At 42.9% G+C, this 14932-nt stretch overlaps 1 protein-coding gene across 1 annotated transcript in view; it reads right to left on the bottom strand.

Moving 5' to 3' along the window:
• The window catches only part of PARP4 (poly(ADP-ribose) polymerase family member 4), a 271504-nt gene that overhangs the window by 184305 nt on the left and 72267 nt on the right, over nt 1-14932 (bottom strand). The window contains exons 9-17 of the mRNA XM_088458553.1: nt 11565-11738; nt 11261-11421; nt 10117-10254; nt 9697-9795; nt 6661-6844; nt 5140-5299; nt 3485-3609; nt 3271-3402; nt 3101-3187 (exon numbers count right to left, since the gene is read on the bottom strand). Of these exons, the coding sequence (XP_088314679.1) occupies nt 3101-3187; nt 3271-3402; nt 3485-3609; nt 5140-5299; nt 6661-6844; nt 9697-9795; nt 10117-10254; nt 11261-11421; nt 11565-11738 (1260 nt within the window). The remainder of the gene's footprint in view (nt 1-3100; nt 3188-3270; nt 3403-3484; nt 3610-5139; nt 5300-6660; nt 6845-9696; nt 9796-10116; nt 10255-11260; nt 11422-11564; nt 11739-14932) is intronic.

A 14932-nucleotide genomic window follows, 5' to 3' on the forward strand; every position in this document is an offset into this window, starting at 1 on the left:
TATTTATGTGCCAGGCACTCCAGTCACTGAAATTTAAAGTGTGTGCCGCCTGTCTAAAGTGAATATATATATATATATATATATATAAAAATATATATCCACAGCAGTGCGGCACTCAGGTTCCATATACAAACTGCAACACAGTGATAGTATCAACGTTTCAATTTATGTAGAAGATTGTCTTCAGGATACAATTGTCTTCAGGATATATATGTATATTTTCTATACAGTCTGGCACTCCATGATCTTCCGGCACCTTACTCTGGTGCCCTTCCCTTCCTCATGAATAATATTCAATCATACCACTTTCAGATAGAAAATGGCAAAAAACACGGCTTTTACCCGGCATTTTATGTGCCAGGTTTTTTGCCATTTTCTGTCTGATACCCCTTTCACACAGGAAAATGAAAATTCCAGGAAATTCACTTTTACTTGGTAATTTGCTAAACAACCCGGGATTTTTCCCTGTGTGAAAGGGGTCAACCCGGGACTTAATTCCCGGGTCTATGACCCTGCAAAAAAACAGTCCCGGGGTGACCCTTTCACACCGGGAAATATCCCGGGTTGTTTAGCAAATTACTAGTTAAAAGTGAATTACTCGGGATTTTCATTTTCAGTGTGAAAGGGGTATCATTGGCCGTAATATTCATCATCATTAGATTATAATATTCTTTTCTGAATTGGGTTCGTATAGCTCTCAAGCTACATCATAATTTACTTAATATTTGATTCAATTGTTTATACTTCTTTTCATATTTCAGATTTTGCTATGTGCAGCTCGTAAATTACGGGTATTAATTCTGCCTAAGATCCCCTAACAGTGATTACAGTTACGGGATTTGTTTCTTTTTCGCTGTATTATGGGTGCACTTACCTGCTAGAACTACCTATCAATTGTTATTATTATTTTTGCTTTTCTTATCCTCAAGTATCCATAATGTATATTAGTTATTGTCTTTATTAGGTACTTGATTTCACGTATTTGTGTCATTATGCATACTCTTTCAGTTCACAGTGTTTTTAATTTCTCTTTTTTTTCCTCTCCATACACTATACGATTAGTGGCATTCTCTAACTACACGCTTTTTCTTTGTTCATATTCGTATAGTGGGCGTCTCCGGCACGATCCGGCTTCCCTGGTTACGGTAACCACATGAAGCCCGTCGGCGCCGCAACGTCACCACTATGCACCCTGGTGATCAGATGGGATTCTCCTCACACACGCTTTCGCGGGTTCTTTCACCTATTTAAGGTAAGCTTCTTCATACCTTTTATGTTATGCATACCTTGACAAAGGGGCGTTGCGGCCTTGAAACGTCGGCTGTTTTACTTTATTACAGTCTATTTGATACAATAAATCCCGGAGTGCCGCTGTTTTTTCTATTTCTATGTCTGCGGAGGGCAGCTGGGTTCTGTGCTCAGGTTTGGAGGAGTGCTGGGCTATACTACCACTAATAAATAATTAAATATATATAAATTTAGCACACCACAAATTGCAGCTTATGCCAAGGTGCTCGTTCCAGGATAAACGCATAACACAGTAGTATGAACGGCACTAGGTGGACTTAATCAAATATTACAAATGAAGGCACCTAGTGTGTGTGTGTGTGTATATATATATATATATATATATATATATAATTACTCACATACACTACACTGCCTGAAAACTGTGTCCAGCAGCGATTGGGACAGAGGCGTAGCGCCGGGGGGCAGAGGGATGGAGGTTGCCTGGGCCAGGGACAAAGCAGGGTAGCAGCGCCAGGAGGAGGAGGTGGGAATGCCACCAGCTTTCCGGGTTGGTAACAGAGCAGCAGCTGCTGCTTCTAGAGGAGTCAGACAGCCGCGCCGGGGGAGGAGGGGTGAGTGTGCCGCTAGCTGCCGAGCCAAGGACACAGGTGCAGGGTGGGGGGACGTGCAGGCTGCCCGATCACTACAGTGATCGAGACACAGCAGCAGCCGCACACAGCTGCTGCTTCTATTGAAGACATGGCTGCCTGCAGCCGTGCCAGGAGGGGGCCCCGCTGGGTGCCAGGTCACTGTGGCCAGCAATGCCAGCAGATCGGTACACAGTGGAGAAGAATTTGAAGTTGCAGGGGGACCAACAGGTCCCTCTTATATAGGCGGCTTCTGGAAGATTAACTTCCCGCAGCCGCCTAGCGGGCATTTCTGACTGATCGCATCAGATGCGACCATGGCAGGGAAAGCCCAACCTGGAGTGGTTGCTTCTGATGTGGCCACGCCAGGCAAGGGGTTAAAAGATCGTCCAGCTTTCTATCCAAGAGGCCTTGGAGGACACTGCCACAGAAACAGGAATTGCAGCTCTTCTAGATGATAGTGTGATCGGGGAAATGGAAACAGGGCCACAAAATGCTGTATGGCACTAAAAATGTTTGCTCAAGTCTGGGAACTTTCAATTGCTTAATTAGCCACTTGGGGGGGGGGGTTGAAGTATCAAGCAGTAAAAATACTGGAGAAGTGGACCAGTGGGGAAGTTGTCAATAGCAACCAATCAGTTGTGGTAGTCAAGTTCATTGGATAAAATGATAGGTAGAAGCTGACCGGTTGCTATTCGCAACTTCTCTGTTGGTCCATTTCTCCACTCTTTTCACTGCTTAATATATATTCATTACATATGTCAGATGATTGTATATTTGTGTACTCAGCTTAATAGTAACATATCGATACTGCTAGAATATTATAAGTCCTACGATCACCTCGAACGCCCTGTTATAACAGATACACATTTTTACATACTGTATAGCTGGCTACATTTTAGCTAGTTATTCTACTTTTTGTTTTGATTTTAATTGTAAAAGGCGCTGTAGTTATCATCACGCCTGGCTAAGACAGTTGCTTTAACAACTGGGAGGACTTAACGATTAACCTGTGTTGCGTGCATCAGGTTGGATAGGCGGCATGTGGTCTACTCATTATGAGTTGTGACTTTTATATCATAAGCTTAAAAAAAATGGGGGTTGTCTTTGCAGTATCTAAACTGTTAATCTAGTATATCTAGTTATCTGCTTATACTCCATATGTAACTGCAAATTGCACAGTAAAAGTGTACTAAAAAAAATGATTTGAAAGCTAAACCAACTGGTGCGTCTTGATCCATGAGATAAGCTCCGTGACCTTCACTGATAGCGGTCCTGTACTCCCGATGCGCCTGCTGCTTCTCTTTAACCTGCGTGAAATGATGTTGATCGTCAGATAAATCAGAAATAACAGAGGCTTTGTATGATCAAACAAAAAAATTATTCAATGTACCTCTCCTATAATGTGTTTCCCATTGATAAATGCCTCAAACCCACAAACAGCTGCTGTGCTGTCCAGAGGGAAAACATATTTTGCTTCAATGGGCAAGCTGGACTCGTTCTTATAAGTCTGGAATATCACCACCTATTGTAGAATGAAGATAGGATAGTAAGATAAATCTCTGTGGTCTTCTAGAACCCGAAACTTCTGTAGGCCATGTGTGTACCTGAGCTGCAAGGTCCATTAATCGGGCTTTGACGTGAATGCTCTCTAATGGAATTTGCTCCCCACCAATGCTCTGTAGACCACCTTTCATGATCTCTGCTTCAGGGAGATCATCCAATGAAACATCTGTTGAAAATACATTATGTGTTCAATTTAAGAACAGCACATGCTTGCTGACTGGAATGTTGGTGGCTTTGAGAGTCACCAGAGTTGACCAATTCTGTATCTTCCACTATGTCTAGCATTTAATCCCTACATCCCAAAACCCAACTTTATTTAAAGTCCAAAACAGAATTATAAATACAAAAATACAGGAATGAGCTATTTTATGTGGAAACTTGAATGTTCCAAAAAGAAGAAAGAAAAAAAACTCTTAATAACGGTTGATGTTTGGTGATAAACACTTTGGACACATTCATGTCCTACTCACAAGCCACGATCACCAAGAAGCTACTTTTAGACCATTGAGACTCTGGACCTGATTCAGATTTGGGAATATAGTAAAGAGCAAGTAACTGTGCATCTTGGTAAGGCCATGCTGCACTGCAGGTGGGCAGATTTAAAATGTGCAGAGATTTAGATTTGGGAGGAGTATGTCCAAACTGAAACCTAAACTGCAGTGTAAAAGTAAAGCTGCCCAGCATTTGTGGGCTATATGCAAAAGCAGCCAGTATTTACCCTACATGCAAAATAATGTATGTATTTGAATCCCTTGCATTGCAACATGGTTTGCCCAGGCACACAGTTACTTGCTCTATCTTACTCTATTCCCAAATCAGGCCCTCTCTCTGTAGTGCAAGAGGGAAAAGCTCTTAGGGCCTGATACAGCAAGGAACGCACAGGAGCGAACGCACACACTTGGCCGATGTCTTTGCTCTGCACATGCACCGCACTGCGCGTGCGCAAACTTGCCAGTACGATTAGATTATGGTACGCCAACTACACGCAGTGTGTACGCAGACTTTTCCGAAAATTATTGACATGAAATGGCGTTTGTGAGTGGTGACGGGGGCGTGGTCAGACGAACGCAGGTGTTATAACACCGTTACAGGAGCGTGCATAAATTAAGGCAGTGCAGCGGCATACGCAGCCATACCGTAAGCTGTACACAGGAAGCGGGCAAACTCCTGCGGCAGGTCAGGTCACCACTATTATGCTAATGGGTCCGATGGTTTACGCTATCTTGCGTGCTGATCAGGCTGTGAGTAAAGGGAGATGGGCGGAATAATATGGGGCTGGGCATCTGCATCTTGTGCTGCGGTCCCCGTGCGTATGCATTGATTAGCATACTCTCGCAGTGGACGGGTGCGTGCGTTCTCTCCTATGCGTTCTTTGCTGAATCAGGCCCTTAGTTCACTACTGTAGCTTGACAGACCTATCTCAAGAGAACCGACATTAAGGAGTTGATTCAATTGTGGACAATGCCCGTGATGTGCTGCTGCAATGGCGTTGGAACGCCAACAACTACGCACCAAATTGCCCAAATTTCATAGCGAAATTGCATATTCTTGTTTATTCAGCCCCATTAAGGTGCATACAAAAAAGATCTTGTGGCAACCATAATGGCGGCATAGGAGTGCACTGTATTTGCCTGTATCACCCGCAATTAACTTGAACCCCTGTGAGCATTGAATAACACAGACTATCATTTCTTACCCTCTAATGTCTCAGACATTCTCCCGTTATCCTCTTGGACTTGCTCAGGCTGAGCAAATCTAAATTCCTTCACTGAGTTCAGATCGTCATTGCTATTGCAAAACTGCACAGCGTATCTCATTTTTACTTGATTTACATTATACACCACAAACTCATCATCCTGAAAATAGAAAACAAGTAGATATTGTAAATGTATTATCCATGCAGGCACTGTTGGAGACCAGTACAATTCATTGAAAGAGAATGTGGAACCTGCAGCTTGCAGCACATCTGAGATTAGATGAAGAGGAATGTGTAGCCTGCAAGCACATGGTCTCAAAGTATTGGAAAAAAAATGTTACTCATGTTACCCTCAGACTATTAAGCAATTTGCTATTAGCGTGGATGATGTAATGGTTTGCATTACTGGCTCACAGTCCTGAGGTCTTAGGTTCGATTTCCACCAAGGCCCTATATGTGTGGAGTTTGCATGCCGTGCTTGCGCGGGTTTTCTCTGGGTGCTCCGGTTTTCTTCCACAATCCAAAAATCTGCAGATTGGATTCTAGAAAATATGCACCCTAGTGTGTGTACATATGAGAGGGACAGGGGCGTATTAAGAACTGGGGGGTGGGTGCCGTGTCCAACAAATACCCCCCCACCATGAAGCGGTCCCCCACGATCGCACAGGTCACTTCCGTTCAGGTCACTTGATAGCTCTTTAATGATGCCATCTTTCTGAATACATCACTAACAAGATGGCATAGGGAGCTAGCACACCACACAGGAGGCACAGTAGTCAGAACTGGGTGCAGTGCTAGGACCCATGGATAGGGAATACAGACCATACATGCCGAATGTCTGTGCACAGCGGGGGGCGTGGCCGATAATGATGCTGTTTTAGGGGTGGAGCCACATGACTGCGTCATCGTGGCTCCGCCCCCATTCACAATGCCGAAAATATTGGCATTGTGAAGCAGGGGGCGGAGCCACATTGACGCGATTCAGTGCGATTCGCGTCATCTGGCTCCCTGCTGCTGGGGTTTCTTGTAGCATTTGGGGGGGGGGGGGGGGAGTGGTCAGGCGGCACCAGATATTCGGGTGGCTCCCGACCAAATCTGGAGGGTCGGCAACCCTGATACAGGCTGAAAACTCCAATGGGGCAGGGACTGATAAGAATGGCCAAATATTCTTTATAAAGAGCTGCAGAATATGTGTGCGCTATATAAAGAACTGTAAATAATAATAATAATAATAATAACCTATTGTTTATTTTACAGCTGCATTCATTTAGTCTGTCCTTTTGTCCGTTTAATGTAGACCTGGTTTTCCCTACTGTCCACTGTGGTGCCTTACATATCAATCACAATAATCATAATACTGTATGAGGAATTCTACTGCTTGTGAAACATGAGTCATACAGTATACTAATATGTATATTGTCATAATCTATATATAAAAAAGCTGCTGTATACTTATGAACGGTCTGCTACATAGAAATAATATGTGCAAATCGTATAGCAGTGATCACTAATGTTACTTACCACAAATTCAGATTTTACTGAGGCCTCACTTCGGACGCCATGTACGCTGTCGAAGCCATTGGGTGGCTCAGTGATAGTGTGATCTCTCTTATAGTAAGGTTTGATTTTACCTAGAGCCACATCACTTAGCACCATGTGCCGTGCTCCATTCAGTGTACTGCACTCTGCGTATTTTACACTTGTGCTGCATGAAAACAATGGATATAGCAAAATGTGAACAGAGGAAATCAGACTAAGCTTAGAGAAGTGCTGTCTTTTCTGCAATCCATTTAGTATACAAACAGCAACACAAATAAAACTAATAACATTGAGTAATTTAATGATAAACTAGGAAACTAATTGGAAAATATCAGATTTTAAAAAAAATTATATATATATATATATATATATATATATATATATATATATATATAAATATATAAATATATGTACGTAGTAAGGAGTAGAGGATATCAGGGAAGTTGTTTAACAAAAGACTACACACACCATTATATGTTCCCTGTCTAACACAGGAGGGGGTGGAGTTACATCTAAACAAGATTAGGGACGAATTCAATTATCAGAACCTATTACATATACACCCTTGTCTCCAAAAGGACTTGTCTGGTGAGGGAGTGTGATATATATTTATCTATGCTGCTAGTAACAAAGAACATTACAAAACCCGTTATTACAAATAGTCACTGACAGTTAATCTTTTGGACCCCTTGTTTTCTAACCTGCATCATCCTAACTATGTAAGTACAGTATGAAGGTCAGACAAGATGGTCGGTACTGGCTTGGAGGTATCCTTCTTGGTACGGTTTCCACTTTGGTCCTATAAATAGGGTCTGCTTGACCGAAGTCTTCTCATAATGGCTTAGCTCCTGCTAACTGAGGGTCTGATTGATTTTAGGATCACTATTGCTAAAGCGTACGCAGACGGGCAATTGTTGCGCACTGAGCATGCATCGCTGTGCGCGAAGGCACCACTGCCATCGCACTGCGATCACGGAGACCATGCAGAGTCAGAGGGGCCGATGGTACTCAATGTTACCTATGTAAATGGAGGATTGAAAAGTATTACGGATGTGAGATAGCGGTAGTGGGAGGCAGCGGGCGTCTCTATGCTGGCAGTGCGACGGCATTGCAATAGCAATCATTAGCATATTTTTGCAGCAGACCAGAGTGCGATAACGGAGCTGCGATCACAATAGCGATCCTTAATGAAACAGGCCCTGAAGCTGTTCCTCATCCCTCCCAACTGCTACCATTCTGAACCTCGTAAGGGGCAGAGTTTTAACCAAACGTCTGCATTTCTGGGCAAATCAGGCAGGGTTTGGGTGAATAGTGGCAGGTCTTATTTTGACCCACATATGCATGTCTAAACGTTGGGAGGTATATATTCCTCTTGAATTACCTTACATGTGTACAGACCCATCTTACTACTATCTAGGAAGGGTTAAATAATAAAGAGGTTAGACAACCTATGTTTAATAAGAAGATGGTGCCTTAGAAGCAAACTACTTCATCTGCAAATTTAAAGTCCATATAAAGATTTCTCAAACTTTTCATTCCAAACACAAGACACAAATGGATGAACAGTGCTTTCACCATGAGGATAGCAAGGCTACTTTTATGTAAGAGTGGTTACACTGCAGAACTCACCACCATATGGGTAGTGATGGTAAATGAATCAACAAAATATAATCATTGACTGGATGCCTTTATCATAAGAAATAGTATATTCAGCTATATTTAGTAGAGACTATTATGGGGGTAAATGACTCATCATGAGGCTAAATTAGCAGCTCTCACGCTGAGGGTTGGGATAAGCCTTTATGTGGATCAAAACAATTTATTAAAGATATCTTTTTTTTTTCAATCATCCTAACTATGTAAGTACAGTATGAAGGTCAGACAAAACTGCTACTGTACTACTAGCTGTAGTACCCGGCGTTGCCCGAGCAAGTCCGTGACCAAACGTCATGCTAAGGAGCTCAAAATACCAGGACTGTGTCAACAGTTTTTGTAAAACCGATCCCAACATCTCCTAAGGATTTCCTTGTAATGTCGAGCCGCTTTCAAGTTATCTGCATTGTGAGGGCTGATAGCTCTTATGAATAGCGGTCTCTGACAGTATCTCCATGTTAATTTATGGCTGCAGACTATCTATAATGGACAGCAATCTGTAGACATAACATGTTTATTGTAGTAGACTACCACACATTGTGACCGAAGGCGCTGACAGCCTATAAGCTACAAACATTTTGGATTTTACTACGTCCAGCTACTCCATTCCGAAGTTCTGTGGTAAGCAATTTCAGATTTACTGTGCAACACATTGACTGATACCTGTGTATTTGTATATAACTTTACATGACCTTAGTATCTCTGATACAAACTACCAATTTGATTGTGCTAAATATTTTTTTGGGATGGCATTAGTCAGTGGAATGTACTTTCTTTGTATGTGCAGAATGACATGTGCATTATATTTCAAGTGAGCTGTTCTGGGTCGCACTTGAATTCCCAATTGACTGACAGCATTAAAGATCTCCCTATTACGTGCTCAACATGGCCAGTTCCTTGCCGCGCATGTGAGTTGAGGTGGGTACACAAGTACCTAAAAAACATGAATGTGAGTGGGAGGTATTGGAAAACACATAGCCTATGTTCTAACCCAAACTGTAAACTATTCTTATGCAAATTGGTAAGTCAAAGGTCTACATACAACATTTACTTTAATATATTAGTAGGGATTGTCTAACCCAGATTATTTATCCTCTGAATCAACGGAATATTTCAGAGTGATTACAGTAAACATGTTTTCAATAGTGTCAATAGATCAATAACATTGACAACAATATTTTTCCATGAGTTAAAGCTCCAACATTTTCTGTTTATTTGGCAACAGTTAAAGATGAGGGTTTATTGCAGGATGATTGAATAAGGAATTGGACGTGCCGTCCAATACTTGACCATCAAAGTTTGAAAAGATGCCACAGGTGTTACAACATAATGCACAGCTATAATGATAATATCGTTTTCTCAAACCTTATCGAGTCGCTGAAATAAATGCCGCTTCCAAGATTTCCAATATCAGTCCTCCCCAAACCAAACTCTTCTACAATAATTTTTGGCAGCATTAACCCACTGGAGAGAGAACACAAAAGAGAATACAAGATGGAATACATACAAACAAAAAGACCCCATTAATAAATGGAGAGCAGCTCCTGGGGGTTTCACCATTATGTCCAACAAACAACTAGAAGTCTTGCAAGAAAGACAAACACATAACTGATATCAGCTGTTGCAGAAGAACCTTCAGGAAGAATATGGATCTCTTACCAAGAACAGAGCCATGTGACAGACAACTTATTGGCTCATGGAGCACATGCTAAAAAAACCCTCTTAAAACGCATAGTCATCCTTCGCTCTGCAAAACAGATCACACATACAAATGTTCAGTCTTACCGTGAGAGGATCCCAACAAAGTTGCATGGCGATGAGGCATGTAGCAAGGACTTCACGTTGCCCAGGTCACTCTTAAAATGAATGGCTTCACTCAACCGCCCGATCCGGAACACGCGCAAGATTTTAAACGTATCACTGCTGTGACAAGAAGAACAGGTCACCCACCGGTCATGATTCGATTATTGCATGATATACATTAGTCCACTTGTCTGCCTCATCCTGCCCTCCTGACTATAAAACCTTTTCCTCTTTGGACCTCATTCTAATGTGTTCAGTGTCAGAATGTGAGCGTGGGGTGGGGTTCACACAGTGTATGTGGCAGGTTAGTAAGGGGATGGTGAGGTCTTTTTACCAGCTTGACAAGTTTGCTATAAGTTAACAGTATTTCCCAAACTTGATCTTCGGGGACCCCTAACAGCACAAGTTTTACCGATCTGCTCAGTATCACAAATTAAATAATTAGCACCCCCTATGATCTTTTAACAGGTGTCAGCCAGTAATGAATACAAAAGTGTAGCAAGTAGGAGATCTGGAAAACTTGCACTGTACAGGTTCCCTGAAGTCTCAGTTTGGGAAACGCTGGGTTAACAGATATACTGTATTCGTGAACACTTCTATTGTGGCGTTCCAGACTTCAGGCTGTAATTGCCTGCAAAGGATTTGCAACAAAGTATTAAAAAGTGAAAGTTAGATTTAGGATTGTTTAGTTTGTCCCATTACTTTTGGCCCCTTAAAAAGTGGGAGGCACATATAGAAACCGTTGTAATTCCTACACCGTTCACCTGATTTGGATGTAATTACCCACAAATTAAATCTGAAAGTCTGCAGTTACAGCATATCTTGTTTGTTTCATTTCAAAGCCATTGTGGTGGTGAATAGAGGCCAAAATATGAAAATTCTGTCAATGTCCCAATATTTATGCACCTGACTGTATATAGTATTTTATATGTGATGCTAATCACGTAATAATGGGTCTCGTCTGTATTAACAATTAGCTATTTAACTCAAAAATAGTTTACTGCACATCAGACTCATATAGCAACATTCGTTTTGATACAAGATCATTGTATATTTGGGTGTAGAGGAAGCAATGTAAGAGAAGCAGAAATTAAACGGACAGGTGGATGTCCTGCTAGTCACTTGCCTGTGGTTATTATCCAGAACGTCCTGTTTCACCCGACGGAACTCCTCCGTGTTTGGGTCAACGAGTTCTACTCGGCATCTGAGTGCTTGGTACTTGCCAGAAGTGCTTACAGTGCCCCCGGGTAAGCTTGTCTCACAAACATTAACCATGTCTCTAATTAGCTACAAGAAGTAGGTATATGAGAAAGAAAAGATTAATTTAAATATATTTAAATGAATACACATAGCTATATATTAATCAAATTCATTTTTTTTAAAAAAAGAAAAAGTTATTTCCAGCTAAATATAAAACTGATCCCTTTTACCTGGCACAAGTCCTGTTTAATTGTCAAAAACTTTTTGTCAATGTTTCTCAGCATCTTCTCCTTGTGAGGAATGCATCGATAAAACTCCAGCATCATTTGATGAATGTCTTCTGGTCTATCTCCCTTGGTCAACGCATTTCGCACTTGGTGCAGAATTCCTTCTGCCTTACTTACCTTGAGAGGAGAGGAACAGAGAGTTATGCAAATTTGTCATCAAATAAAATATTTCTACAATAGCATCTATAATAAGGTGATCAATACATACACAGCTTAGCTATAGTGGAGCAGCGGTTATCTGCCCCTAATTTCCAATGACTGACAGGGTTGTGTCTGGTCTAAGGGGCTGATTCAGAGGTGAATGCAAATCGCATCGTGATTGCATCTTCGTATGCAGCGGTACTGCAAAGTCACTATATTAATACAGAGACACCCACCACCGGCCGAGTCTCTAATACGTCGCTTGTGTACAGCAGATGCACCATCTGCAACATCAGTTGCACCATAGAACTTCTGAGCAGCCCTATGATTGCTCAAAATTACGGTCGGAACGAAGACACCGGGGTCAATACAACTGCAATCAAAGACGCAGTCGCTGGCTTTGACAGGCCCAGAAAACACTTGCGACATGCACGATTTTGACAAGCCTCCCCCCATTACCTCCCATAACTGCAAACTGACCATCAATCACTTTGTGTCCAAATCCTCACTGCTACCCCATGGGTAATGAATCACTGCCAGTGTGCAGTGCGAATGACGCGTGCGTAGTACAAAACATTGCTCAACTCTGCCAACTACAGCATTGCAGCCACCTCTGAGTAAGGCCCTAAGATGCAATTCTCACTGTCTACTTGTATACTATCATCAATATAGTAAAGAGAGTCAGTGATCAGGCTGTCAGGTGCTACCGAAATATCTGTGTCAGACTCCTAAGTACAGTGAGACAAAACAGGAGCGCACAACTGCAAAATCTTCCCTCTGCTAAACATGGACTATGGCATGTGGTACAATGTATTAAACAACACACAGTATGCGCTTTACCAAGCATATGGATCTCTGTTTTACAACACATCTTACGTACGTTTCCATGAGCATCAAACAAAGCAACTAAACTCGCAGAATAGAAACTATCAAACAATTATTGAAACAATTGAGACACATAGGGAACATTAGTCACTTATGGCTGCCCTCTTATTTCACATGGGCTATTTACAAATGACCACCCTGCTAGAAAAAGGAGAAATACTATATTATTAAAACCTTCCAGTACAGCCAGAAAAATAAAAAAAATAATCAAATCAGCCACATTGATATACAAACTAAATAATAATAATAATAATGATAACAACAATTATAATAATCAACTATTACAAAAGTAACTTTACTCTAATCTTACATGGGTTCCTACCTCCTTAATTGTTGCTCATTTGAACCTGCTTTATGACAAATAAATAAGTGAGGGGCATTGAATCTCATCTGAATGCTTCCATGACACATACGGCCTGATTCAGCCCGATGGTTTGTGTACTACTCCGATTGTAAGAGACCTGCGCATACGCAGGATCTGTACAGCACATGTGCCGGTCTCCCTCTGCTAGCTCACTCGCAGTTCCCCCAAGCCGCAGGATGTTTGGTATGCGTTAGCGGTATGGAGCTTGGGTGGCGAATAGGCCCGTTTTACAAAATGGAGGCGTGTCACCCCCCTTTTGTAGGTATGGCCAGCAGTTGCAGCGGCCATTCTGCGTAAGATGAGGCTTACACAGATGGCCAATGGCTGCGACCATCGCAACGGATCCCATGGTACGTTTTAGGATGCAGCACTGCCATGCAGTCAGGAGACATCTGTTTACACCAGGTGCGTCCTGCTACATTACCATATACCATCTTACAGTATTACACAGACGCTTCCCTGCAGCTGAGCAAAACAATACAACTCTGAATCAGGCCAATAGTTTTCATGCATTATATACATACACACACTATATGGACAAAAGTATTTGGCCACATCTGTTAAATATTGAATTGAGGTGTTTCAATCAGACCCGTTGCCACAGGTGTATAAAATCAAGCACCTAGCTATGCAATCTCCATTTGCAAACATTTGTGATACAAAATGGGTCGAAGAGCTCAGTGACTTCAAGCGTGGTGCGGTGATAGGATGCGTGGTGCGGTGATAGGATGCGTGGTGCTGTGATAGGATGCGTGGTGGTGCTGTGATAGGATGCGTGGTGGTGCTGTGATAGGATGAGTGGTACTGTGATAGGATGCGTGGTGCTGTGATAGGATGCGTGGTGCTGTGATAGGATGCGTGGTGCTGTGATAGGATGCGTGGTGCTGTGATAGGATGCGTGGTGCTGTGATAGGATGCGTGGTGCTGTGATAGGATGCGTGGTGCTGTGATAGGATGCGTGGTGCTGTGATAGGATGCGTGGTGCTGTGATAGGATGCGTGGTGCTGTGATAGGATGCGTGGTGCTGTGATAGGATGCGTGGTGCTGTGATAGGATGCGTGGTGCTGTGATAGGATGCGTGGTGCTGTGATAGGATGCGTGGTGCTGTGATAGGATGCGTGGTGCTGTGATAGGATGCGTGGTGCTGTGATAGGATGCGTGGTGCTGTGATAGGATGCGTGGTGCTGTGATAGGATGCGTGGTACTGTGATAGGATGCGTGGTACTGTGATAGGATGCGTGGTGCTGTGATAGGATGCGTGGTGCTGTGATAGGATGCGTGGTGCTGTGATAGGATGCGTGGTGCTGTGATAGGATGCGTGGTGCTGTGATAGGATGCGTGGTGCTGTGATAGGATGCGTGGTGCTGTGATAGGATGCGTGGTGCTGTGATAGGATGCGTGGTGCTGTGATAGGATGCGTGGTGCTGTGATAGGATGCGTGGTGCTGTGATAGGATGCGTGGTGCTGTGATAGGATGCGTGGTGCTGTGATAGGATGCGTGGTGCTGTGATAGGATGCGTGGTGCTGTGATAGGATGCGTGGTGCTGTGATAGGATGCGTGGTGCTGTGATAGGATGCGTGGTGCTGTGATAGGATGCGTGGTGCTGTGATAGGATGCGTGGTGCTGTGATAGGATGCGTGGTGCTGTGATAGGATGCGTGGTGCTGTGATAGGATGCGTGGTGCTGTGATAGGATGCGTGGTGCTGTGATAGGATGCGTGGTGCTGTGATAGGATGCGTGGTGCTGTGATAGGATGCGTGGTGCTGTGATAGGATGCGTGGTGCTGTGATAGGATGCGTGGTGCTGTGATAGGATGCGTGGTACTGTGATAGGATGCGTGGTACTGTGATAGGATGCGTGGTACTGTGACAGGATGCCACCTTTGCAATAAGACGGTTTGTGAAATTCACTGTAAGTGAT

This window comes from Taudactylus pleione, unplaced genomic scaffold (assembly GCF_031769625.1).
Source record: "Taudactylus pleione unplaced genomic scaffold, aTauple2 ptg000842l, whole genome shotgun sequence".
Taxonomy (NCBI): domain Eukaryota; kingdom Metazoa; phylum Chordata; class Amphibia; order Anura; family Myobatrachidae; genus Taudactylus; species Taudactylus pleione.